The sequence below is a fragment of the Saccostrea cucullata genome, unplaced genomic scaffold (genome assembly GCF_032062105.1).
Source record: "Saccostrea cucullata isolate Sc308-1 unplaced genomic scaffold, CSIRO_AGI_Scuc_v1 ctg5711, whole genome shotgun sequence".
NCBI lineage: Eukaryota > Metazoa > Mollusca > Bivalvia > Ostreida > Ostreidae > Saccostrea > Saccostrea cuccullata.
In genome coordinates this window covers 158-25,187 of record NW_026929159.1, presented here as the reverse complement: position 1 = coordinate 25,187, position 25,030 = coordinate 158, and the positions used below count along the sequence as shown (strand labels likewise).

Below are 25,030 nucleotides of genomic sequence, written 5' to 3'. Positions count from 1 at the left end.
TGAACAAAAATCTTCAAAATAACAGGACCTTTCATTTAGTATCAAGAAAAAGGGGCTGACCCCTCAAATTAAGGGTTCAGAGGGGCCAAAAATCTTTCATTTTTAACTCTTTATTGATTAATATTTTGTAATACATTACAGAAGCAAAAGTATTCATCTTAACAATTTGCAACAATATATGATACAACTTGGATCACTAGGTACGTAATTAGGGGTCACAAGGGGCCTGAATGTCAGATCTTTGACGCTTTTTATCTCAAAAAGGGTGTATATTTTGATAAGCAATATTGAACAAAAGTTGGTCAAAATTATGTTCTCAACAATATGCATACTTTGAATTTCTGTTAAATGGCCCCATTAGGGACTTGTAGGGGTGGTCCCTAAATATCTATACGAAGCATGTCTCCACAACGAAAAGAAATCTCTGAATAGGTGTTGAATAAAAAGTCTTTGAAATTACAAGACCTTTCATTTGATATCAAGAAAAAGGGGCTGACACCTTAAAATAGGGGCTTAAAGGGGCCAAAAGTCTTGCATCTGTACCTATTTAACGATCAATATTTTGTGATACATTACAGAAGCAAAGATATACATTTTAACGACTTTAAACAATTTAATATAAAATTTTGGTCATATCTTACGTAATTAGGGGTCGCAATGCGGCCAAAATGCTATTTATGTTCCCCAAACGAAGTTGGGGAACATATTGTTTTTACTCTGTTTCTTATTATGTTCCCCAAACGAAGTTGGGGAACATATTGTTTTTACTCTGTTTCTTATTATTATTATTTTTCTTCTTCTTCTTCCTGGGTACTTTTTTGTCCGGGAATGATGTTGTAAACTGTTCGTCCGATGTAGGTAAAACCTTTTAAGGGTCAGTAGACATGTTATGTAGATTTGCGGAATCAAGGTCATTTTGCGCGCACGTGCTTGCAAGAGCGCGCACGTGCAACACGTGAAATGACCAATATAATGGATATTGCCGTAACTTTACTATTTTTTGATGAAATTTTTTGAAACTCATAATGTAAGGATACATTAATAATATAGACAAGCTGGCATGGTCAAAATAGCAAGAACTCACGCGCATGCACGTGCGCTTCGCTCTGATTGGCTGAAACTAAAGTCTCAATATCTTTCTTGTTTCTTGTCATAATCCTTTGAAATTTTGAACATAGTCCTACATTATGAAGATCTACAGCATGATATATAAGAATGTTCATGAAAGCATGCGCATGCACGTGTGCTGCAATCTGATTGGCTGAAATTTTAAATGGCTATATCTCCTTTGTTTTTCGACGAAATGCTTTGAAATTTAAAACATAGCCATGCATTAGGATATCCTAAAATATGATATAGAAAAAAATTCATGAAATCACGCGCATGCATGTGTGCTGCAATCTGATTGGCTGAAACTTTAAATGGTCATATCTCCTTTGTTTTTCGACGAAATGCTTTGAAATTTAAAATATAGTCATGCATTAGGATATCCTTCAATACGATAAAGATAAAAATTTATGAAATCACGCGCATGCATGTGTGCTGCAATCTGATTGGCTGAAACTTCAAATGGCTATAACTCCCTTGTTTTTCAACCAAACAGGATGGGATTTGGAACATAGATAAATATAAGGGACTCCTACAAGAAGGTGTAGTCATTATGCACGTGCGTGCACGTGAAATGAGTAAAATTAAAAATACACTCGAATGAGTATATTTCTAATACTTTTGGATTAAATGCTTTGATATTAAGTAATATTAAAATTTTATTTAATAGAGATTACAGGGAATATGGCACCAAAAGGGAGTTGGGGAGCGTTTGGGGAACATCTGTAACGGTCCCCGTTACAATTAACACTAGTTATTATTATTATTATTATTTTTCTTCTTCCTGGGAAAATTTTGTCCACGAGTGATCTTGTAAACTACACATCCGACTAAGGTAAAATGTTTTTAGGGTCAATAGACATGTTATGTAGATTTGCCGAACGAAGGTCATTTTGCGCGCACGTGCTTGCAAGAGCGCGCACGTGCAACACATAAAATGATCAATATAATGGATATTGCTGTAACTTTTCTTTTTCTTGATGAATTTTTTTGAAACTCATAATGTAAGGATACATTAGTAGTATAGACAAGATGGCATGGTCAAAATAGCAAGATCTCACGCGCATGCACGTGAGCTTCGCTCTGATTGGCTGAAACTAAAGTCTCAATATCTTTCTTGTTTCTTGTCATAATCTTTTGAAATTTTGGACATAGTCCTACATTATGAAGATCTACAGCATGATATAGAAAATTTTTCATGAAAGCATGCGCATGCGCTTGTGCTGCAATCTGATTGGCTGAAACTTTAAATGGCTATATCTCCTTTGTTTTTTGACGAAATGCTTTGAAATTTAAAACATAGTCATGCATTAAGATATCCTAAAATATGATATAGAAAAAATTCTTGAAATCACGCGCATGCACGTGTGCTGCAATCTGATTGGCTGAAACTTTATATGGCTATATGTCCTTTGTTTTTTGACGAAATGTTTGGAATTTTAAAATATAGTCATTCATTTAGATATTCTTCAATACGATAAAGATAAAAATTTATGAAATCACGCGCATGCATGTGTGCTGTAATCTGATTGGCTGAAACTTCAAATGGCTGTAACTCCCTTGTTTTTCAACCAAACAGAATGGGATTTAGAACATAGATGAATATAAGGGACTTCTACAAAAAGGTGTAGTCATTATGCACGTGCTTCCACGTGCGTGCACGTTAAATGAGTAAAATTAAAAATACACTCGAATGAGTGAATTTTTAAATACTTTTTTATTAAATGCTTTAATATTAAGTAGACAAGATAATATGGTCGTTACGCACATGAACACGCGTGTAATGCCTATTTTTAAATATATTTAGTATTTTTCTGGGAAGATCTTGATTAAGTCTAAATTCCATAAAGTATTTCTTATCTAATAGAGATTACAGGGAATATGGCACGAAAAGGGAGTTGGGGAGCGTTTGGGGAACATCTGTAACGGTCCCCGTTACAATTAGCACTAGTTTTTATCATGCTTTACGTCTTGAAAGGAGGGGGTATTTCTATATTGAACAAAAGATGTTCAGAAAATTGTGATTAAAATAAGAAACTTTAAATTCGTTGAAGGAAAACTTAATGTCATTCTCTTTTAACGAATATCTCAGTCAAAATCACATCTCATCTTATCGAGAAATTCAACGGAAGACCTACTCGTTGCTCGCAACGAGATCTCATCTAGTTAAGGTCTTCCGACTTCCATCGGAAGACCTTACTGTTATTCGTCTGTTTTTTATTATTATTATTCTTTTTTCATAGTTAGGGCGATATCTCCGCTGTGCGTGGACAGATTTAAAAGATTTTCACAGGAATGATGCATCATGAGAATATCTCAAGACGTGTTTTTCATTTTTACAAAATTCACTTTCGTTCGCGATTTTGGGGGATTTTTGTAATTTTTAAAAGGCATTTTGTCCAGCAGTTTTCTCGAGAACGGCTAAAGATATGAAAGTGAAACTCACTGATGAGATAGAACATCGAACTCCGTTATGGGATACGACCTTTATTTTACGTCGTCGGCACTTCCGGTCGCAAACGGAAGTGAATTCAAAAAGTCCAATTTTTCAACTTTTTTGTTTTTCAATATTTTTCTCTAGGATTTACAAGGTTTATAGTGTGTTTTATGAGAATTTTAAATATGTGTTCAGTATTTTGATGCGTGCAATTATTGAAAAGATATAACCGAACCAAACTTTGTCCTACTGTCGGGGGTTCGAATCCCGCTGTGGACGTTCCCAAATTTTTTCATTGTTTCTATCATTTTTCAATTGTAAATGACTTTTCTCACTTTAATAACATGTATGAAATATTTTGCCGATTTTTAAAAGCTGTATTTAAAGATATTTTAAGGTTTATCTGTAATAATCATGATGTATGCTGAGAGACTGCTGTAAATTAACGTAAAGGAAAAAATACATTCTGAAATATATTTCACGGGAACCCGCAGTATAGATCTCTAACGAAAAGTCGGTCGGAAGACCGCTTGTTGCTTTAGCAACAAGAACGCATCTAGTTAAGGTCTTCCGTCTCCAACGGAAGACCTTCTTGTTATTCTTCGGTTTCTTTTTCCCTATTATTATTATTATTATTTTTCTTACCGATTTTGTGCACGCGATTTCTCGTAAACTACTGGGCCGATTCTCATAAAACTTTTACATCTGATAGGTACTGATCTGAACCTTTTTGGAAATTTTTTCTGTTGATGACGTCACTTCCGGTCGTGAGATATGGACAATTTTCTGATTTTAAAATGCAATTTTGTCTTGATTTAGTAGCGAAAACTGCTTAAGATATGAACTAAAGATTAATTGGAGTTGATAGTTCATGATTTATAGCGTTGCAGAATCGCCTTTTTGTGCGTCGTCAATACTTCCGGTCGATACTGGAAGCGAATTTAAAAAACGCAATTTTTCAACTTTTCTTTTTTAATATTTTTGTTTCAGATTTGAATAGAGACCCTTTTGCAGAAGCGAAATATGTAATTTGTTTGAAAATCGAAAAAGCCAATCCCGAGATATTAACATTTGAAAACGCGAAGCGGCGATCCCAATGGCCGAATGGTTAGCGCGTTGGATTGTCACGCGGGCGACCCGGGTTCGATCCCCCATGTGACCAAAAAATTTTATCATTTTTTCTGCTCGATTTTTCGATATTTTTTAATTTGAGACCATTTAGAACAATATATTATAAACTTTTAGGCATATCTTGCATAATTAAGGGTCACGAGGGGCCAGAATGTCAAATCTTTGACGCTTTATATCTCGAAAAGGAGGAATATTTTAACAAGCAATATTGAACAAAAGATGGTCAGAATAATGTTCTAAACAATATGCATACTTTGAATTTTTGTAAAACGGTCCCATTAAGGACTTGAAGGAGTGGCCCCTAAATATTTCTAATTAGCATATCTCCACAACAAATAGAAATCTCTGAATAAGTGTTGAACAAAAAATCTTCAAAATCACAAAACCTTTCATTTGATATAAAGAAAATGGGGCTGACCCCTCAAATTAGGGGCTCAGAGGGGCCAAAAGTCTTTCATCTTTAACTCTTTAATGATCAAAATTTTGTTATACATTTCTGAAGGAAAAGTATTTATCTTAACGATTTGCAACAATATATGATACAATTTAGATCATATGTTACGTAATAAGGGGTCACAATGGACCAGAATGTCAAATCTTTGACGCTTTATATCTTGAAAAGGGGGAATATTTTGATAAGTAATATTGAACAAAAGATGGTCAGAATAATGTTCTAAACAATATGCATACTTTGAATTTTTGTAAAACGGCCCCATTAAGGACTTGTAGGAGTGGCCCCTAAATATTTCCATTGAGCATATCTCCACAACGAATAGAAATCTCTGAATAAGTATTGAACAAAAAATCTTCCAAATCACAAGACCTTTCATTTGATATCAAGAAAAAGGGGCTGAACCCTTCAATTAGAGGCTCAGAGGGGCCAAAGGTCTTTTATCTCTAACTCTCTAATGATCAATATTTTGTTATACATTACTGAAGCAAAAGTATTCATCTTAACGATTTGCAACAATATATGATGATATTTTTATCATATGTTACGTAATTGGGGGTTGCAAGGGACCAAAAGGCTATATTTTTTATGCTTTATGTCTCGAAAAGGGGGAATATTTTCATAAGTCTTATCAAACAAAAGATGTTCAGAATATCGTGATAAAAAAAAAAAATGAGAAACTTTAACTTTAACTAGGGAAAACTCAATTTCATTCTCTTTAAACAAATATCTCAGTCAAAATCACATCTCATCTTATCGAGAAATTCAACGGAAGACCTACTCGTTGCTCGCAACGAGATCTCATCTAGTTATTATTCTTTTTTCTTCTTATTTCTTCTCCGGTACTTTTTTGTCCGGAAGTGTTCTCAGAAACTGTTCACCAAACTAAGTTAAAACCTTTTTAGGGTTAGTAGGCATGTTGTGTAGATGTGCCGAACGAAGGTCATTTTGCGCGCATTCGCATGCACGTGCGGGCGCGTGCAATGAGTAAACTGACTGATATATTTAATATGGTTGTAACTTTTACATTTTTTGATAAAATGTTTTGAAACTCATTATATAAAGATATATAAGTTGTGTACATAAGATGACATGGTCAAATTTGCATGAACTCACGCGCATGCACGTGCGCTTTGCTCTGATTGGCTGAAACAGAAATCTTAATATCTTTTTTGTTTTATGATGAAATGCTTTGAAACTTATATCATAGACATGTATTAGGATGTACTACAATATGATATATAAAATTTTTCATGAAATCACGCGCATGCACGTGCGCTGCAATCTGATTGGTTGAAACTTTAAATGACTATAACTCCCTTGGTTTTCAACCAAACAGTATGGGATTTAGAACATAGATAGACATAAAGGACTCCTACAAGATGGTATGGTACTATTCACATGCATGTGCGTGCACGTGCACCTTGCTCTGATTGGCTGAAACAAAAATCTCAATATTTTTTGTTTTTTTTACAAAATGCTTTGAAATTTAAAACATAGGCATACTTTAAGATGTCCTACAATATGATATATAATAATTGTCATGGAAACATGCGCATGCACGTGCGCTGCAATCTGATTGGCTTAAACTGTAAATGGCTATAGCTCCCTTGTTTTTCAACCAAACAGGATGGGATTAAGAACATAGACAGACATAATGGACTCCTACAAGAAGGTATGGTCATCATGCACGTGCATATGAGTAAAATAGTGTAGACAAGATGATATCGTCATTACGCTCATGCAATCACATGCGCACGCCTGCATTGCTTAAATTTGAAATACTTGGTATAGTTTTGGGAAAACGTTGTTGCCGTCTTAAATGCATAGATTTTGCCTTCTTTAATGAAACTTACAGGGAATATGGCACGAGAAGGGAGTTGGGGAGCGTTTGGGGAACATCTGTAACGGTTCCCGTTACAATTAGCACTAGTTCTTTTTTCTTCTTATTTCTTCTCCGGTACTTTTTTGTCCGGAAGTGTTCTCAGAAACTGTTCACCAAACTAAGTTAAAACCTTTTTAGGGTTAGTAGGCATGTTGTGTAGATGTGCTGAACGAAGGTCATTTTGCGCGCATTCGCATGCACGTGCGGGCGCGTGCAATGAGTAAAATGACTGATATATTTAATATGGTTGTAACTTTTATATTTTTTGATAAAATGTTTTGAAACTCATTATATAATGATATATAAGATGTGTAGATAAGATGACATGGTCAAACTTGCATGAACTCACGCGCATGCACGTGCGCTTTGCTCTGATTGGCTGAAACAGAAATCTTAATATCTTTTTTGTTTTATGATGAAATGCTTTGAAATTTATAACATAGACATGCATTAGGATGTACTACAATATGATATATAAAATTTTTCATGAAATCACGCGCATGCATGTGCGCTGCAATCTGATTGGCTGAAACTTTAAATGACTACAACTCCCTTGGTTTTCAACCAAATAGCATGAGATTTAAAACATAGATAGACATAAGGAACTCCTACAAGATGGTATGGTCACCATTCACATGCATGCACGTGCGTGCACGTGCGCTTTGCTCTGATTGGCTGAAACAAAAATCTCAATATCTTTTCTGTTTTTTTTACAAAATGCTTTGAAATTTAAAACATAGGCATACTTTAAGATGTCCTACAATATGATATATAATAAATGTCATGAAAACACGCGCATGCACGTGCGCTGCAAATTGATTGGCTCTAACTTTAAATGGCTATAACTCCCTTGTTTTTCAACCAAACAGGATGGGATTAAGAACATAGACAGACATAATGGACACCTACAAGAAGGTATGGTCATCATGCACGTGCGTGCACGTGCAATGAGTAAAAAGTGTAGACAAGATGATATCGTCATTACGCTCATGCAATCAAATGCGCACGCCTGCATTGCTTAAATTTGAAATACTTCGTATACTTTTGGGAAAACTTTGTTTACGTCTTAAATGCATAGATTTTGCCTTCTTTAATGAAACTTACAGGGAATATGGCACGAGAAGGGAGTTGGGGAGCGTTTGGGGAACATCTGTAACGGTTCCCGTTACAATTAGCACTAGTTATTATTAAGGTCTTCCGTTTCAGACGGAAGACCTTATAGTGATTCTACTGTTTTTTCTTTTTATTATTATTATTATTTTTTTCCCTTTTTGTTTTGACGATTTCTCAGAGATGACTGGACGGATTCTCATGAAATTTTCAGAGATGATAGAAAATCAAAATATCTTTCAAATGCAGTTTTCAGTTTTTCAAAATTCACTTCCGGTCGTCAGATATGTCCGATTTCCGCTTTTTTCAATTTTTTTTTGTCCCAGTCATATCTCAGAAACGGTAAGAGATGAAGACACCAAACTTATATGAGTAATAGATCTTGATAAGTAGGCAAAACCATTTGGGTTAACACAGTTCGCCGTCACTTCCGGTCGTCACAGGAAGTGATCAAAGAAATCGAAAATTTCAACTTTTCTTGTTTGAAACTTTGTTTGCAGCACAAAATAGTATATCATTTGTAGTTTCGAAATATGTCAGTCCCACCGGAAACAAAAACGACGACTTCCGGTTATAAGAGAAAAACTACAAAATTTGAGTATTTTTCTTTCCCATAAATATTTTTTATAGATAAAGTATTTTTAATGATTTTTGGATATGTTATTCAGACTGCAAATGTCTACAGTAGCGTTAAATATCTTTGTAAAATTCACTTCCGGTCGCGTGATTTCCTGTCCTCAAAATGAGAACTTATCATAGCTAGATCTCGTAAACGGAAAAAGATTAAGACACCAAACTTACATATTTGGTAGATCTTGATGAGTAGGCAACTTCAGTTTGGATAAGATTGTCCGCCGTCACTTCCGGTCGTCACAGGAAGTGTTCCAAAAAATCAAAATTTTCAAATTTTCTTTTATGAAACTTTTTTGGCGTGACGTTATAATATCTTATTTGTATTTTTTAAATTTTTTAGTCCAACCGGAAACAAAAACGTCAACTTCCGGTTTTAAGAGAAAAACTGCATAATTTTAGTATTTTTCTTTCCCCTAAATATTTCTTATATATGACATATTTGTAACGATTTTTAGACATGTAATTCACACTACAAATGTCTACAGGAAGGTCAAATATTTTTGTTAAATTCACTTCCGGTCGCGTGATTTTCTGTCCTCAAATTGAGAAGTTATCATAGCTAGATCTCGTAAACGATAAGAGATTAAGACACCAAACTGTTTCAAGTGGTAGATCTTGATGAGTAGGCAAAACCAGTTGGGATAACATTGTCCGCCGTCACTTCCGGTTGTCACAGGAAGTGATCAAAGAAATCGAAAAATTCAACTTTACTTTATAGAAACTTGTTGCATCACATTTTAGCATCTTATTTGTAGCTTTGAAATATGATAGTATCACCGGAAACAAAATCGACAACTTCCGGTTAAAAGAGAAAAACTACATACCCGGTAATTTGAGTATTTTTCTTTCCCATAAATACTTTTTATAGTTAAAGTATTTGTAATGATTTTTGGATATGTTATTCAGACTGCAAATGTCTACAGTAAAGTCTAATATCTCAGAAAAATTCACTTCCGGTCGCGTGACTTCCTGTTCTCAAAATCAGAAGTTATCATTGCTAGATCTCGTTAACGGTAAGAGATTAAGACACCAAACTACTAGGGGTGGTAGACCTTGATGAGTAGACATATCCTTTGAGTTTAAGATCATCCACTGTCACTTCCGGTTGTCACAGGAAGTGATCAAATAAATCAAAAATTTAAACTTTTCTTTATGGAATCTTTCTTAGTATTGCCTGATAGCTTCTTACTAGTAGTTTCGAAATATGTCAGTTCCATTGGAAACAAAAACGACGACTTCCGGTTATGAGAGAAAAACTGCATAAATTGAGTTTCTTACTATCCCATAAATATCTTTTATAAAAAGAGTATTTGAAATGATTTTGGGCCATGTTATTCAGACTGAAAATGTCTAGAGAAACCTCAAAATGAGACCTTTGACCCTTACTCAAAAAGTAATAAAGAAATATTCATTACCTTTTTCTACATTCAGCTTCAAGTGTTTATCTCAAGTTTACCTTTCTCTCTCTCTCTCTCTCTCTCTCTCTCTCTCTCTCTCTCTCTGATGACCTTGACCTTTGACCTTGATAAATGACCTTGTTCTTTGGCCCCATTGACCCAAAGGTCACAATCAAGCTTACGGTCGTGGAGGTATTTGCAACTCTTACTCTAACAAATGCTTATAAAATATCCCCTCCTTTCTCTAAAAACAAAACAAAACAATCAATACCAACTTAGAGAAAATGTCTACAAGTCAAACGAAACGAAATATCGGCATAAGATTCGTAATAAAAGAAAGAAGAGACCTGAAAGAAAGTGTCCTGAGAGTTTTAAGGTGAGTCTCTGAAGTATTTTGAAATTCTAGTGAATATCGGCAAAATCTGCATTTTTTCTGTCTGAAATTAAGTTATTGCTTAGCATAAAAATTAATTAAAACTCGTATTGGATATTTCTGCAATTATTGTTAATATCATTCGATTCTCCTGCTTCATTACGACATTTTAATACCAAGTATTCTTGCTTTCTTAGGTGTATGGAATTTATTTTAATTTTATTTAGATTTAAATATGAATCGGCTGAAACTCGGAAATGACGATTTTTCATATCAATTAAATTTCCACGCAATTGAGATAGGTCAATTGCAGTTACCCCGCTTGATACGATATGGTGTTGAAAAAATGCCCATGACTCACTCACTCTTTTTCCGGGATTTTGAATTTACTCTGCAACTGACCACGTGTATTAGTTTCGCTTTACAACTCTGTATATGCTAAGTGTCGTTGCTTCACTGCAAATGTGTTCAATAATTATTCTAATCAATTTCCTACATACAATATCACATCAAACAGCCAATATCTCAGGTTTTTAAGAAATTTGACCGGGACTTTACTACGAAACTATTTCTTTCACTTCGAAACTATTTCCTTCAACCTTAAAATACTAAGCTCACAAAATACCTGAAATGTTGTGGAAGTTGGTGGCTCAGTGGTTAGCGTGTCCGACTTTCATACTAATGGTTTTGGGATCGAGACCAGATGGAGGAATTGATATATTTTTTTTTTTTTGCATTTTTTTTTTTTTTTTAAATAAAAAAATATTCTTCTTACAGATAAAAGAGGAGAACGGAAGACCTTATTTGTTGCTGTAGCAACAAGAGTTTCTAGTTATTCTTCTTCTTCTTCCTGGGTACTTTTTTGTCCGCGAGTGATCTTGAAAACTGTTCACCCGAAGTAGGTAAAACCTTTTTAGGGTCAGTAGACATGTAATGTAGATTTGCGGAACCAAGGTCATTTTGCGCGCACGTGCTTGCAAGAGCGCGCACGTGCAACACGTGAAATGACCAATATAATGGATATTGCTGTAACTTTTCTATTTTGTGATGAATTTTTTTGAAACTCATAATGTAAGGATACATTAGTAGTATAGACAAGATGGCATGGTCAAAATAGCAAGATCTCACGCGCATGCACGTGCGCTTCGCTCAGATTGGCTGAAACTAAAGTCTCAATATCTTTCTTGTTTCTTGTCATAATCTTTTGAAATTTTGAACATAGTCCTACATTATGAAGATCTACAGCATGATATATGAAAATTTTCATGAAAGTATGCGCATGCGCGTGTGCTGCAATCTGATTGGCTGAAACTTTAAATGGCTATATCTCCTTTGTTTTTTGACGAAATGCTTTGAAATTTAAAACATAGTCATGCATTAGGATATCCTAAAATATGATATAAAAAAACATTCATGAAATCACGCGCATGCACGTGTGCTGCAATCTGATTGGGTGAAACTTTATATGGCTATATCTCCTTTGTTTTTTGACGAAATGTTTGGAATTTTAAAATATAGTCATTCATTTAGATATCCTTCAATACGATAAAGATAAAAATTTATGAAATCACGTAAATGCATGTGTGCTGCAATCTGATTGGCTGAAACTTCAAATGGCTATAACTCCCTTGTTTTTCAACCAAACAGGGTGGGATTTAGAACATAGATAAATATAAGGGACTCCTACAAGAAGGTGTAGTCATAATGCACGTGCTTGCACGTGAAATGAGTAAAATTAAAAATACACTCGAATGAGTGTATTTTTTAATACTTTTGGATTAAATGCTTTGATATTAAGTTTATTAAAATTTTAGATAGTGTAGACAAGATAATATGGTCGTTACGCACATGAACACGCGTGCAGTGCCTATTTTGAAATATATTTTGTATTTTTCTGGGAAGACCTTGATTAAGTTTTAATTCCATAAAGTATTTCTTATTTAAAAGAGATTACAGGGAATATGGCACCAAAAGGGAGTTGGGGAGCGTTTGGGGAACATCTGTAACGGTCCCCGTTACAATTAGCACTAGTTCTAGATACATTCTGTATCCAATATGTATAGTTTATCCACCTCCCAACCATTTATAGTTGTCTCTACAGGCAATAAACTCGCTTGGAGTGAATTTTCAGTAATCTAACAAATAATTTTAATCAGGCGAGTTTATCACTTGTAGAGACGACTATAAAGGGTTGGGAGATGGATAAAATATACAGATTAGTTCAATAATGTGTCTAGAATTAGGGAGTGAAAGGTAGTTGATTGACCGCTGCTGGAAAGTGGAGAAATTCTCCCCAAAAGAGCGCAAAAAATATTGCGCCGTAAATTGCACCTTTTTTGCACAATGGGATCTGTAGCGTTATGGTCAAAGACAAATATATATAAAACCATAACGCTACAGGTCTGCAGCTAGGTAGGGTTAAGTTTTAGCGGACAAACACAGGCGAACGGAGAGGAAGAAATTATTATATACCCACGAGTCTTCGATTACGGGGGCATAAAAAGGACAAATTAAAAAAATTTCAAGTTAAACGGTTTTCCAAACGAAACTTTTTTTCACTTATTGCCCCCCCCCAACTTCTCGGTGCAATATGGTCAATTCAGGGTGATGTGTGAATTAAAATTTGACTATGAAAGAAGTTGGAACCTAGTTTTATTTGGCCTCAGTCCGAAATATCCGACGGTTTTAGGCGCTTTCACCATTTCAAAATCGCAAAAAGCCTGGAGATGTTAGTTATTTAGGACTAGGCCTAAGTCCTTTGTCTAACTTCTTTGTTCCACCGTCTGCAAAAAATGAAAACTCAAGATAGATTCGTTTGTTTTCCCTTGTTTTGTACAGAGACGTAAAGTTATCAAGTTTTTGTAGACTTTTCATGTGTACAAAATTTCGCGCCAAAAACTTTTCAGAGACAACGCCTACATTTTCGTGATGTGCTATATTTAAAATATTGTTTGTTCCAATCATTTCCCAAAGTTTAAGTCTTATTTTTTCAATTTTCTTTTTTTCTTGTATATTAAAACATGATTTATATTTAAAACGAAGAAATGAATTAATGACAATGTAGAGCATCGCGAGGGTGAAGGTCGAATCTATCAGGTGCGCGTGGAAGAAGACACCGGACAGTTCGATATTGAATAAAAGCAATGGAGAACTTTAAACCCTTTCCAGGATTTGGAACTAAGGCAACTCATGTAGGACAAGAGCCAGAAAAATGGAATTCTAGGGCTGTGGTTCCACCGATTTCAATGTCAACAACGTTTAAGCAGAAGGCACCGGGGGACCATCATGTTAGTAACTGGAACATAGAATAATTGGGGCGGATCAAAGTGTCTTGAATATGAATCTTTTTAATGATTACATGTATGATGTAGTAAAGTTTTTTATAACAGTCTGTCACAATTGTTTTTAGGGTTTTGAATACTCCAGAAGTGGCAACCCTACTAGAAACTGTCTAGAAGAATGCTTAGCAGCTCTTGAAAATGGCAAGCATGGTAGGCAAGAACATAATTAAATTTAATTGTGACCCAAATGTCAAAATTGTAAAAGTCATGACTTATCTCTGTGCATAGCATGTTTTATGTGATAAAAATAAACATTTTATGTTTATTTTGAGTGTAATATTTCATGTTACGTACACTTACTTTGAGATGGTGATACAAAAGTTGATGTTTTATTTCTATATGACTGGTTTATGGTAATACAAAGTTTATGTTTGATTTCTAGGATTGGTCTTTGCTTCTGGATTAGCTACCACTACTGCTATCACCTACTTGCTGCAGACGGGAGATCATATCGTCAGCATGGATGATTTATATGGAGGTCAGTCAAGGGAGTGATTGTTAAATACTTCTAGGGGGAAATATTGATAATAAATGAATAGATTGTGAATGTTGGATATCTCATCTATATTCAAGAGAAAATTAATTTCTTCCAACTGCCATCAAATTTTTACTTGCCAGTTTTAAAAAATACATGTAAAGTTATCAAACTTCCCATTGATCATTTAAAAAATAAAAGCTTTTTGTTTATTAATGTAGAAATTAACAATTTCAATTACACCAGCAAAAAACTGTCTTATCTGAATGGTTATGTGAGATTTTGCTGCAACCATTGCAAAAATTAATCATATGAATTTTATTTGAAAAATCTTGACAAAAGAGAAAGAAAGCTTATTATGTTTTTAAATATTCGTTTTAGGTACAAACAGGTTTTTTAAGAAGTGTGCCACTAGAATGGGTGTAGAAACTTCATTTGTGGATTGCACTGTCATAGACAATATCAAGAAGGCATTGAAATCAAATACTAAGGTAAATTATTGTTACAACTAACAGATACATGGTTGATGAATACAAAGATGCCACAATATGATTTCAGACATTATGGTGTCACACTGTGCAAGCAGTTGCAAGTTTTTGAGATTCATACAATATTGACTGAAATACATGTATCAATATTCTTATGTACATATTTTTTCAATAAATTGATATAGATTGCCATACATGATTGTTGAAATCAGAAAAATTCAGATAAAAATGTTTGTTCAAGGATATCAGTCAAAATTACTGTCAGTCTGCTGTGACAAAAGTAGAACACAAAACTTCATCATAAAGTTTACAAGTTAAAAAGAAATTAATGTTTTTGATGCCTTGCTATTCTGAAATTATTCTGAACAGCTTGTTTGGCTTGAGACTCCCACTAACCCTACACTGAGAATCGTAGACATAGCTGAGGCAGTCAAAGTCGTCAAACAGAAGAACAAGGATATCATTGTGGTGGTGGATAACACCTTCATGTCATCCTATTTTCAGGTCAGTATCCACCTTATTTTGTATCTAGAAGTCTTTAAAGTTTCTTATGTTTGTGTGAGCGTGTGTTGGGGTTGGGGTGGGGTGTAGACCTATGCTACTGGCTAGCAGCCAATTTAAGAAGCATACCAAACTGTACTCCTAGCTAAATTAGCCCTGAAAAAATAAACAAGCAAACAAGATTACAAATTATATCAAGTAAGGATTTATATTTTAGCAAATGCACCACATCTGTCTAGTTCAGAAATTATGAATAGTACAAAGTTTTTTTTCATTCAATTATTGTTTTCACTCAGTTGATACTTTTACCTAATTGAAATAAAATGAAATAAAAAACCCAAATAAAATGGAAATTTTCATGCATAGTTGACTAAGTAATGAGGAAAAAAATCCACCTTTACAATCAAATGAATCCATTTGTATAAATTATACAATAAAATATGTTCAAAACAAAAACACAACAAAATGAATGAAAGATTGTACTTGACTTTTATTTAGATCAACCATTTTTCAAGAACTTGTATTGTTATGTTTGGCATAGTTTAGGAAAGAATTATTGAAATTGATTTTTAAACATATTTTATTGAAACACGATCAATGTAATTGAACACAAGTTATACCAACTTAGACTGTCCTCTCCAACAAAAACTGAAATTAATGTATTTTATATTAATGTATTAACTATACTTGTTATCTGTTGACAGCGTCCTTTAGATTTTGGAGCAGACATGGTCATGCATTCCCTTACAAAATACATGAATGGTAAGTCAGTGAAATAGCATACCGTATAACGGGTAATTTTTACTGCTGTAAATTTTTACGAATTTTGGTCAAAAAAGGGTGATTTGAATTTTTACACGTTAATTTTTTACGAATTGAACATGTCCGTAAAAATTAAAATCATTAGATGTAAAGTTTCAGATCAGTGATTGTTAGCACTTTGAAAGCGTTTACATACAAATGTGTCCGAAAACCCGATGTAAGAGAGAGAGAGGGGGGGAGAGAGAGATTTATTAAATTATAACAATATAAACAATGCAACAAATTACATAATGTATACTTTTTTATCATTTACCTTTATATACATGAGCAATGTGCCCTTCATTTATACACGTTTTATAAAACACAAAGCTTCATGTATAGGCACACCACGTGCTCATCTGGTGTTTACCAAAAACAAACACACAACTCAAAGTATCATAACTGAAGTGAAAGTATGTACAGTGTAAAAAAAGTCGAAGTTTCATTCAAAGCATGTGAAACAGAAGATAGGGTCAAAGATTGAAAGTACGGGTATTATTGAAAGACCTGTAATTATTAAGTCATTATCAGAAGTTATGCGTCTCGTAAAAATACTGGAAAAAAGTAACCAGGTAGGTCTAATTGATTCATTAATGGACGATGTTTGTATAATTCATACAAGTAAATTCATACAAGTTAATTTAGATTTACCTTTATGAGCCAATTAATGATTGACTTAAAAGTGCTCTAAATACATACAGTACACTAATTATATAGCCTCCAGGGAGTGAGCTTAATGGCAATTAGCATTACTTTTACACATACGATGTTGAAAATTTACACGAGCCATTTTATAAATTATGTGAAATTTTACGCATTAAAATTTTACGGATTTTTAAAACTCGTAAAAATTAGCAGCACGTAAAAAATACCCGTTATACGGTATTAGTTTGAACTTCTCATTGACACTCACTTTTTTGTAAACTGTTTCTCTGAACATTTTAAGGAGACTTATTGAATTGAATTATATTCTACTGTTTTTGTCAGAGTTTTGCTATGAATGTCTATTTTAATTAGTAACATTATAACAGACCTGTTTACTCTTACAATTTCGCCGCATTTTGTACGGATTTTTAGTCTAAAATATGTCTCACGTTTTGCCATTATGAAAATACGGAAATCAGAAATACGTTCGTTTGGAATTTAACAGTTAGTTTTGTTGTGATGTGTCTTAGTTTTACGCTTTTTATTGTTTAAAAAAAAGAGAGATTTCAAACACATAAGCGATGCCAGATTGCCAAAACGCTGTGGTAATATAAAATGACAAAGACCATGTTGTTAAATTATGTTTTTGTAATCAGAAAAGCAGTTGTTCACTATTAATGTATGTAAAATTGATGGAAAGTGAAATCTTACTGGCAAATGCCAAATCTCACGGACAAATCTAATCAAAAATACTGAGAGACAATGATATGGGTAAACAGGTCTGTTATAAATATTTCCTCATTTAATTATGTGATTCATTAAATTGCACTTAATAATTTTGTTTCAGGTCACTCTGATGTTGTCATGGGAGCTGTGGCATTAAATGATGATGCTTTAAATGAAAGACTCAGGTTTCTACAGAATGGTAAATACTCTGACCATATACTGTAAAAAATACACTACATGTACTGGTATTTTACTGATTGAGATCTTTGATAATTTTCTTCAGCACATATATTTTATCTACCGGTATTTCTATGTATTTGTACTTCGATCTTGTCACAAAGCTTATATACTTCAAGAAACGCCACATTTGGGTAAATGTTAAGGGAAAAAACTGTTTTTCTGTAAAATATTTGACTGGAAATATATTATTTTAACATTTTATTATTCTAGCTTTTGGAGCAGTTCCCTCCCCTTTTGACAGCTTTCTTGTAAACAGAGGTCTGAAAACTCTTCATGTCAGGATGAAAGAACACATGAAGAATGGTTTGGCTGTGGCCCACTTCTTAGAATCTCATCCTTGTGTGGAGAAAGTCATTCATCCTGGTTTGTTTCTGTTCTGCTGAAAAGTTTGGTGTTAAGTTTCTCACTTTGATAAAAATTAAATTAAAACTATGGATTTTCTTTAATGATAAACATGGTATGAAAGTATGGGAATGTACCTTACGGGGAAAAAAAGTATATGGTACTTTAATAATTTAAGCATATAAGTTTAATGCTAAATTTTTTTTTCTGATGAAAGTTGTCAAAAAATAATCAAAAGTGTGGAAATTGATTACTATAATAATCACCCAGTGTTTACTACAGTAAATATAACATGATAAAAAATATTTCAGATAATAACAGCTGGCAGTACACAAATGTTTAGAAGTTTTATATTAAGTCTGAAGGAATTTAATGCTTTTATTTTTAAGGGTTACCATCGCATCCTCAGCATGAACTGGCAAAGAAGCAGATGAGAGGATATAGTGGAATGGTGACATTTTATATTAAAGGAGGACTCAAAGAAGCCTCAGAATTCCTTCAAAAAGTCAAGGTGTGATTTCATTAATAGTAAAAGCATCAGATTGGGCTTCAAGCTTTGATATAAAACATCAGACAGAGGTATTATTGGTTTAAAGGAAATATGTTTTATTTTAGATTTTTACCCTTGCAGAAAGTTTGGGTGGTTTTGAAAGTCTGTGTGAACTTCCGTAAGTTGTAAATTGTATTTTTGTCATTTACATGTATCTGCATGTTTCTGTAAATTCCTCCATCTGACACTGATTTTATATGTATTTCAAAAAATGAATGATTTATTACTTTGTGTATAAACTCAGGTCAGTGATGACTCATGCCTCTGTTCCTGAGAATGAGCGAGATAAGCTGGGTATCTCAGACAACCTCATCCGACTGTCTGTTGGGATTGAAGATGAAGATGATCTCATCCAGGACTTGGATCAGGCTCTTAAGGCAGCAGTAAGCATTTTGTAACATTTTTTACGGAATTAATTAAGATTTTATATATTTGATGCCAAGGTTGATCCTAAAGTTATGTCACTACTGCTATAAAAACCTTAATAATCAAACATCACATATTTTCAAATACTTCTGTATATTTGAATTTTGCCATTAAATTTCATTTGATTATATAAAATACTTTTTAAAATATTAAGATAAATAGAACAATAGAATATGGAATCCCTCAGTCGCCGGCCCTGCACACACAGGGAGTCAAATTGCATCATATTCTGTCAGTGAAGAACTTTACCAAAGAGCAGTTGCATACATTGTTTAACTGGGCTTGTCAGTTTAAGAAAGCAGTATCAGAGGACTGGCCTATAGATTACATTCTTAAGGGTAGGGTGATGGCATCCATGTTCTTTGAAGTCAGCACTAGGACCAGCTGTTCCTTTTCTGCGGCGATGCAGAGACTTGGGGGGAGTGTTATCAGTCTCGACTTCTCCATGTCCTCCTTACAAAAAGGGGAGTCCTTCAGTGACTCTGTAATGATGATGTCAGGATATTCTGATGTGATTGTTATCCGACACCCAACTCCTGGTGTCATGACAGAGGCTGCGAATTTGTGCAGGAAGCCCATCATTAACGCAGGAGATGGAGTAGGGGAACATCCAACACAGGCACTGCTGGATGTGTTTACCATCCGAGAGGAGGTAGGAACAGTCGACGGACTGACTGTAACCATGGTAGGAGATCTGAAGAACGGTCGCACTGTCCATTCCCTGGCTCGACTTCTGACACAGTACAGGGTCAATATCCGCTATGTGTCTCCTGATTCGCTGAAGATGCCGGATGATGTCAAACAATACGTGGCAGTAAGAGGGATATCACAGGAGGAATCAACTGCATTAGAAGATTTCCTGTCTGACACAGACGTTTTATACATGACTCGAATCCAGCAGGAAAGGTTCAGCAGTGAGGAAGAGTACAAAAAGGTGTGTGATCAGTACATTATCACCTCGGAGACAATGAGGAGGGCCAAGAAGGAGATGAGAGTTATGCATCCTCTACCCAGGGGGAATGAAATCCATCCAGAGTTTGACTCAGACCCACGAGCTGCTTACCTCAGACAGGCGGAGAATGGAATGTACATCAGAATGGCCTTACTGGCTAATGTGCTGGGCAAATGTGTGCCGGCCTTTCAGCCGGTTAGTATTCCAGAATTTTTATACTCAATTTGGTTTTTTAGCTCACCTGAGCCGAAGGCTCAAGTGAGCTTTTCTGATCAAAATTTGTCCGTCGTCTGTCGTCGTTATTGTTGTCGTTGTCGTTGTCGTCGTCGTTAACTTTTCACATTTTCATCTTCTCCTCAAGAACCACTGGGCCAATTTCAACCAAACTTGGCACAAAGTATTCTTGGGTGAAGGGGATTCAAGTTTGTTCAAATGAAGGGCCACGCCCTTTTCCAAGGGGAGATAATCATGAATTAGAGAAAAATTATTGGCATTTTTAAAAAATCTTCTTTTCAAGAACCACTGGGCCAGGAAAGATGAAACTCATGTGGAATCATCCTCAGGTAGTGTAGATTTAAGTTTGTTCAAGTCATGACCCCCGGGGTTAAGGCAGGGCCAAAATGGCCGATCAAAGTTTTACATAGGAATATATAGGAAAAATCTTTAAAAATCTTCTTCTCAAGAACCACTGGGCCAGGAAAGATGAAACTCATGTGGAATCATCCTCAGGTAGTGTAGATTCAAGTTTGTTCAAGTCATGACCCCCGGAGGTAGGGCGGGGCCAAAATGGCCGATCAAAGTTTTACATAGGAATATATAGGAAAAATCTTTAAAAATCTTCTTCAAAAGAACCACTGGACCAGGAAAGATGAAACTCATGTGGAATCATCCTCAGGTAGTGTAGATTCAAGTTTGTTCAAGTCATGACCCCCGGGGGTAGGGCGGGGCCAAAATGGCCGATCAAAGTTTTACATAGGATTATATAGGAAAAATCTTTAAAAAATCTTCTTCTCAAGAAACATTGAAACAGGAAAGATGAAACTCATGTGAAATTACCCTCAGGTAGTGTAGATTCAAGTTTGTTCAAGTCATGACCCCGGGGTAAGGGTGTGGAAAAAATGGCCGACCACAGTTTTACATAGAAATATATAGGGAAACCTTTTTAAATCTTCTTTTCAAGTACTTCAAAGCCAGGATTAGTAATATTTATATGAAATCATCCTCAGGTAATGCAGATTCAAGTTCGTTCAAATTATGATCCCCTTGGTGGTTAAAATTCAAGCCCCCCCCCCCCCCCCCCCCCCCCCCCCCCCCCCTCAGTAAACTCAGTTCTGATCTGATATGTGTTTTTTTCCGAGCTGATGTGCTCAGGTGAGCGCTGTGGCCCCTGGGCCTCTTGTTCTGCTTACTGTCTGTTTACTTCAGTATTTCTGTCCCAAGTTATTGTCAGGATTTCTTAACACTTTATTTATTTGTTTTGTCTGCTTCACATGCTCACATTGTAAGAAAATTTATATGCATATGTATTTTAGTCTTAGAATTAGTGCTTCTTTAATGTGCACATTGCAGTTTGTAATTTTTCACTGTAAATTAACTATTACTGTAATTGTTCTATTGATGTCCATCAGTTATATTATAAATGTATACTTGTTTAGTTTCACCTTATATCTCATTTTGTAATGTTTATAAATGAACAAAAATGTGGTTTAAGTCCGTTTTATTATGTTAAGCAGTCATAGTATGCCCATTTTATATTTCTAGTCATGCTTTTACAATATTGTAATTATGTCTTTGTAGCTTTTTACCATATTCATCATATGCGTTAACTGGCTGTATTAATAAAGAGGCAGCACAAATGTTAATTAGATTTAACATTATATTGTAGAATTTTAGATGGAATTTGGTATAATCAATGGTGCATATGTTAAATCTGCATTCAAAAACACTAGTGAAAAAATTGAAATTTTGCTTTTGGACTGAGTATCTTTTGATATAAGTACAGTAGATAGTATTTGAGTGCAAGAGAAAAGGCAGAGAATTCACAACTTGAACAATTCCTGTCTGCAAACAAAAAAATTAACTTAAAAGTTAAATCAATTCTAGTACCAATTATAATTGTGGAATTATCTGTTATTTTACGAAAGTAAAGTTTTCTTGAATCTAATTCATGCTCAATGTCTCAAGACTTTAAAGTGGAATGCAAGAAGTCAACATTTGTGACAAAAAAATTTTAATTATTCACGTTCATGATTCTTTTCCTTTGTGAAGTGCTAGCAGTCCTATTTGTTTTTGAATACATGTATTTGAAATGAAATACTAAAATGCTGTAATGAAATGGTATAAATTTTGATAAGCTTAATCAATGAAAATGTTCTTGGAATTGTTGCAGCTAGAACTAACATTTTCTCTTGCTTCTCTTAAAGTGCCATGTTGACTTTGTTAAAATTCTTCTTTATCAATTTTGGTACAACTGTTTCAGAAAATATTTCTGTTTGTGCATAATATGTAATAGACATTTAAAAAGTGCTTTCTGAATGGGCTGTGTAATATACTGACACGCAAAAGAAACGCAACACCCTACTTTAGGGGGAATTAATTATATATAGTAAGGAATTTCTTATCTAAAAAGTATTGATATCTTCAATTTTGTAAATATTGGTAATTTAACGAGTGAATGACATTCATACCATAACCGGAAGTCAAGTTTGAGTCTGCTTAACAGAAATAAAAAATTGCATGTTTAACAAACAATTGGTAATATTTTGGAGTTTTAAGGGTTTGTTACTGTTCATCATAAGTAATACAGCAATATTTCAAAAAGTAAATCCTCCTCCCGTTTCCCGTAGCGATGCTAAGGCTTCCTGAAAATGTCTTAAGTACGCATTGTCATTGCTGTAGCGGGAAAATATCAAAATTACTGTGATGGAGAGTTGATGATGCAAACAGTAACTACATTACGCTTCAACAGGATCTTACGTATCATGAGCAATTATGACAGTACTTAGACCGAAAGTCCAAGGTTACTACAATGCGCTAGGTTAGAGAAAATTCGACCTAATTATCTGAAAAACATGCATTTAAAAATGGCAAAGAATAATTCCTTCAATCACATCTCGATATTGATGAACCTATTGTATCGTAGGAATTAATATGCAAGTGTTCTGTAGGACAGTCTTGCACGTTTTAATTGAATGGCTGGAGGGGGGTGTTTTAACAGTCATATGTTATGTTCTAAAGTTAAAAGCTAATCATTTAACATTTTTATCAAATCTCTGATGTTTTGAATGGTGAGTTTAGCCTTACTGTATTCATTTTTGAAAATCATTAGATAAGAAATTCAACCCATTGTAGATTACTGTTTGTTGCGTTTCTTTTGCGTGTCAGTATATATGGAGATTATACTATACTTGGTTGTGATAAATAGTGTTCAGTGTCCATTGTATTCCAGAAGATGTTCATTCACATGTCTTTATTTGAGAAAAAAATTCTACTTTTTTAATACTATTACTTTTTCCAGATAAGATGTTTTAATGTATTTTTGTCTTTTTGATAAAGAATTAATGAATGTTAATAATCTCACTAATTTCATCAAAATGTTACACTGTACATGTACATCATTATCTGATGGGGATAAAATACCTTGATATTCAATTTGTGATCTCTCTAGCAAATATTTTATGCTAAAAGCAAGGATCAAAAATAACTTTATGTATGTTAAATTGTTTTTAAAAAAAAACCAAACCCTCATACCCCCCCCCCCCCAAAAAAAAAACAAAACAAAAAAAAACCCAATGACAACGAAAAAACAAACCGAAAAAAAGATAAATAGAACATAAGGGGATTGTCTATTGCCAAACAGCAAGAATGTTACCAAAGATATTACAATGTTACTTTTTCAGTTTTTAAAATTTCATCTGCATACCTATTAAACCTCTCATGGACTTCTTTTTTTAATAATATTTAATGATTTTTTTGGCTATATACCATCTTTTTTGAGTTGTAACATATATTACATAATTATAACATTGTCCAAATATTATCTCTAAATTCATTCCTTCTGTATATAAACCTTGTGTTTCATGAGATTCAAAACGAGTGTAGAAGAGACATGCCATAGCACCATACATTCTTGCTATGTGGTGATAGACAAGACCCAACCTTGTGTTTATTTTGATGTTTTATACAGTACTTGTTATATCTGAATGAAATTTGTTGAGAAAAGTCAAAATAGATAGAGGATTAAGTAATTAAATTTTTATTAAAAATTTCAATTATTAAACAGTTTATACCAATTGTGACATTACTTTTAGAGCAACACTCTTATTTATATTTTTTATATATATACATCAATTTATTAAACTTTATTTTAATATATAATTATTAAAAATATATATTGATTATATTACATGTACAATTTCTTTATGTACATACATGTATATTGATAAAGTGCCAAAAACATACCTCTTCGCTATATATATATACACTTGTTTTGATGCATGATGTTTAAACTTACGGGAGTAAGAAATGTACCTGTTTGTTAATTGCTGAAAATGAATGAAATTCTAAATTAATTGTTTTAAATAGACAAGTGAAAAAGGAAGTCCAGCCAAAAAGAGAAAGGTTGCCAAGTAATGTATTAAGAACTATAGGTAAGTATAAACCCAAAATAGATACTATAAGTCGTTTTAAATCTACCATGTTAAAATTTCACGATATCTCAAAAAGTACCAATTGCAATGGTTTTAATTTCACACTGCAAGAAATGCAATTCAAAATATCCTATCAGCATTTAAGTGTTTTTAAAAACTAATATTAACATTCATGCTCGATTTAATTTCATGGAAAAATGATAAGTCGCGAACATATAGCGAAATTAAAACCATCATGATTATTTGCCAATCTGCAGTATTTATTTAAATTTTGTTTTGGATTAGTTTTGTTATTAAGTCATTGGCAAATTTGAACTAGTTTTAATCATTTTAGAACATATAATTGGGAAATGATATACAAATGCATTGT

At 33.9% G+C, this 25,030-nt stretch overlaps 2 protein-coding genes across 2 annotated transcripts; both read left to right on the top strand.

The window, feature by feature from the left end:
* The first annotated feature begins 13,577 nt into the window (after positions 1 to 13,577).
* LOC134279935 (cystathionine gamma-lyase-like) lies at positions 13,578 to 24,670 on the top strand. Its single transcript, XM_062762343.1, has 12 exons — positions 13,578 to 13,811; positions 13,934 to 14,015; positions 14,248 to 14,343; positions 14,722 to 14,831; positions 15,198 to 15,332; positions 16,034 to 16,091; positions 17,623 to 17,700; positions 17,952 to 18,104; positions 18,473 to 18,594; positions 18,699 to 18,751; positions 18,878 to 19,016; positions 24,596 to 24,670. The coding sequence occupies exons 1-12, from the start codon at positions 13,668 to 13,670 to the stop codon at positions 24,641 to 24,643; spliced, it is 1,218 nt and encodes a 405-aa protein (XP_062618327.1). The 5' UTR covers positions 13,578 to 13,667; the 3' UTR covers positions 24,644 to 24,670.
* Positions 19,223 to 21,256, top strand: LOC134279933 (CAD protein-like). The gene has a single exon (XM_062762342.1). It carries the CDS (start codon positions 19,406 to 19,408, stop codon positions 20,342 to 20,344), a length of 939 nt encoding a protein of 312 aa, XP_062618326.1. The 5' UTR covers positions 19,223 to 19,405; the 3' UTR covers positions 20,345 to 21,256.
* Positions 24,671 to 25,030: the final 360 nt, after the last annotated feature.

Excerpts from the sequence above, each read along its gene's own strand:
- LOC134279935 (XM_062762343.1), top strand. The coding sequence starts at position 13,668 with ATGGAGAACTTTAAACCCTTTCCAGGATTTGGAACTAAGGCAACTCAT. Across the intron at positions 15,333-16,033 it reads TCATGTCATCCTATTTTCAG|CGTCCTTTAGATTTTGGAGC; the intron begins GTCAGTATCCAC and ends ATCTGTTGACAG. Across the intron at positions 19,017-24,595 it reads ATCAGGCTCTTAAGGCAGCA|ACAAGTGAAAAAGGAAGTCC; the intron begins GTAAGCATTTTG and ends TGTTTTAAATAG.
- LOC134279933 (XM_062762342.1), top strand. The coding sequence starts at position 19,406 with ATGGCATCCATGTTCTTTGAAGTCAGCACTAGGACCAGCTGTTCCTTT.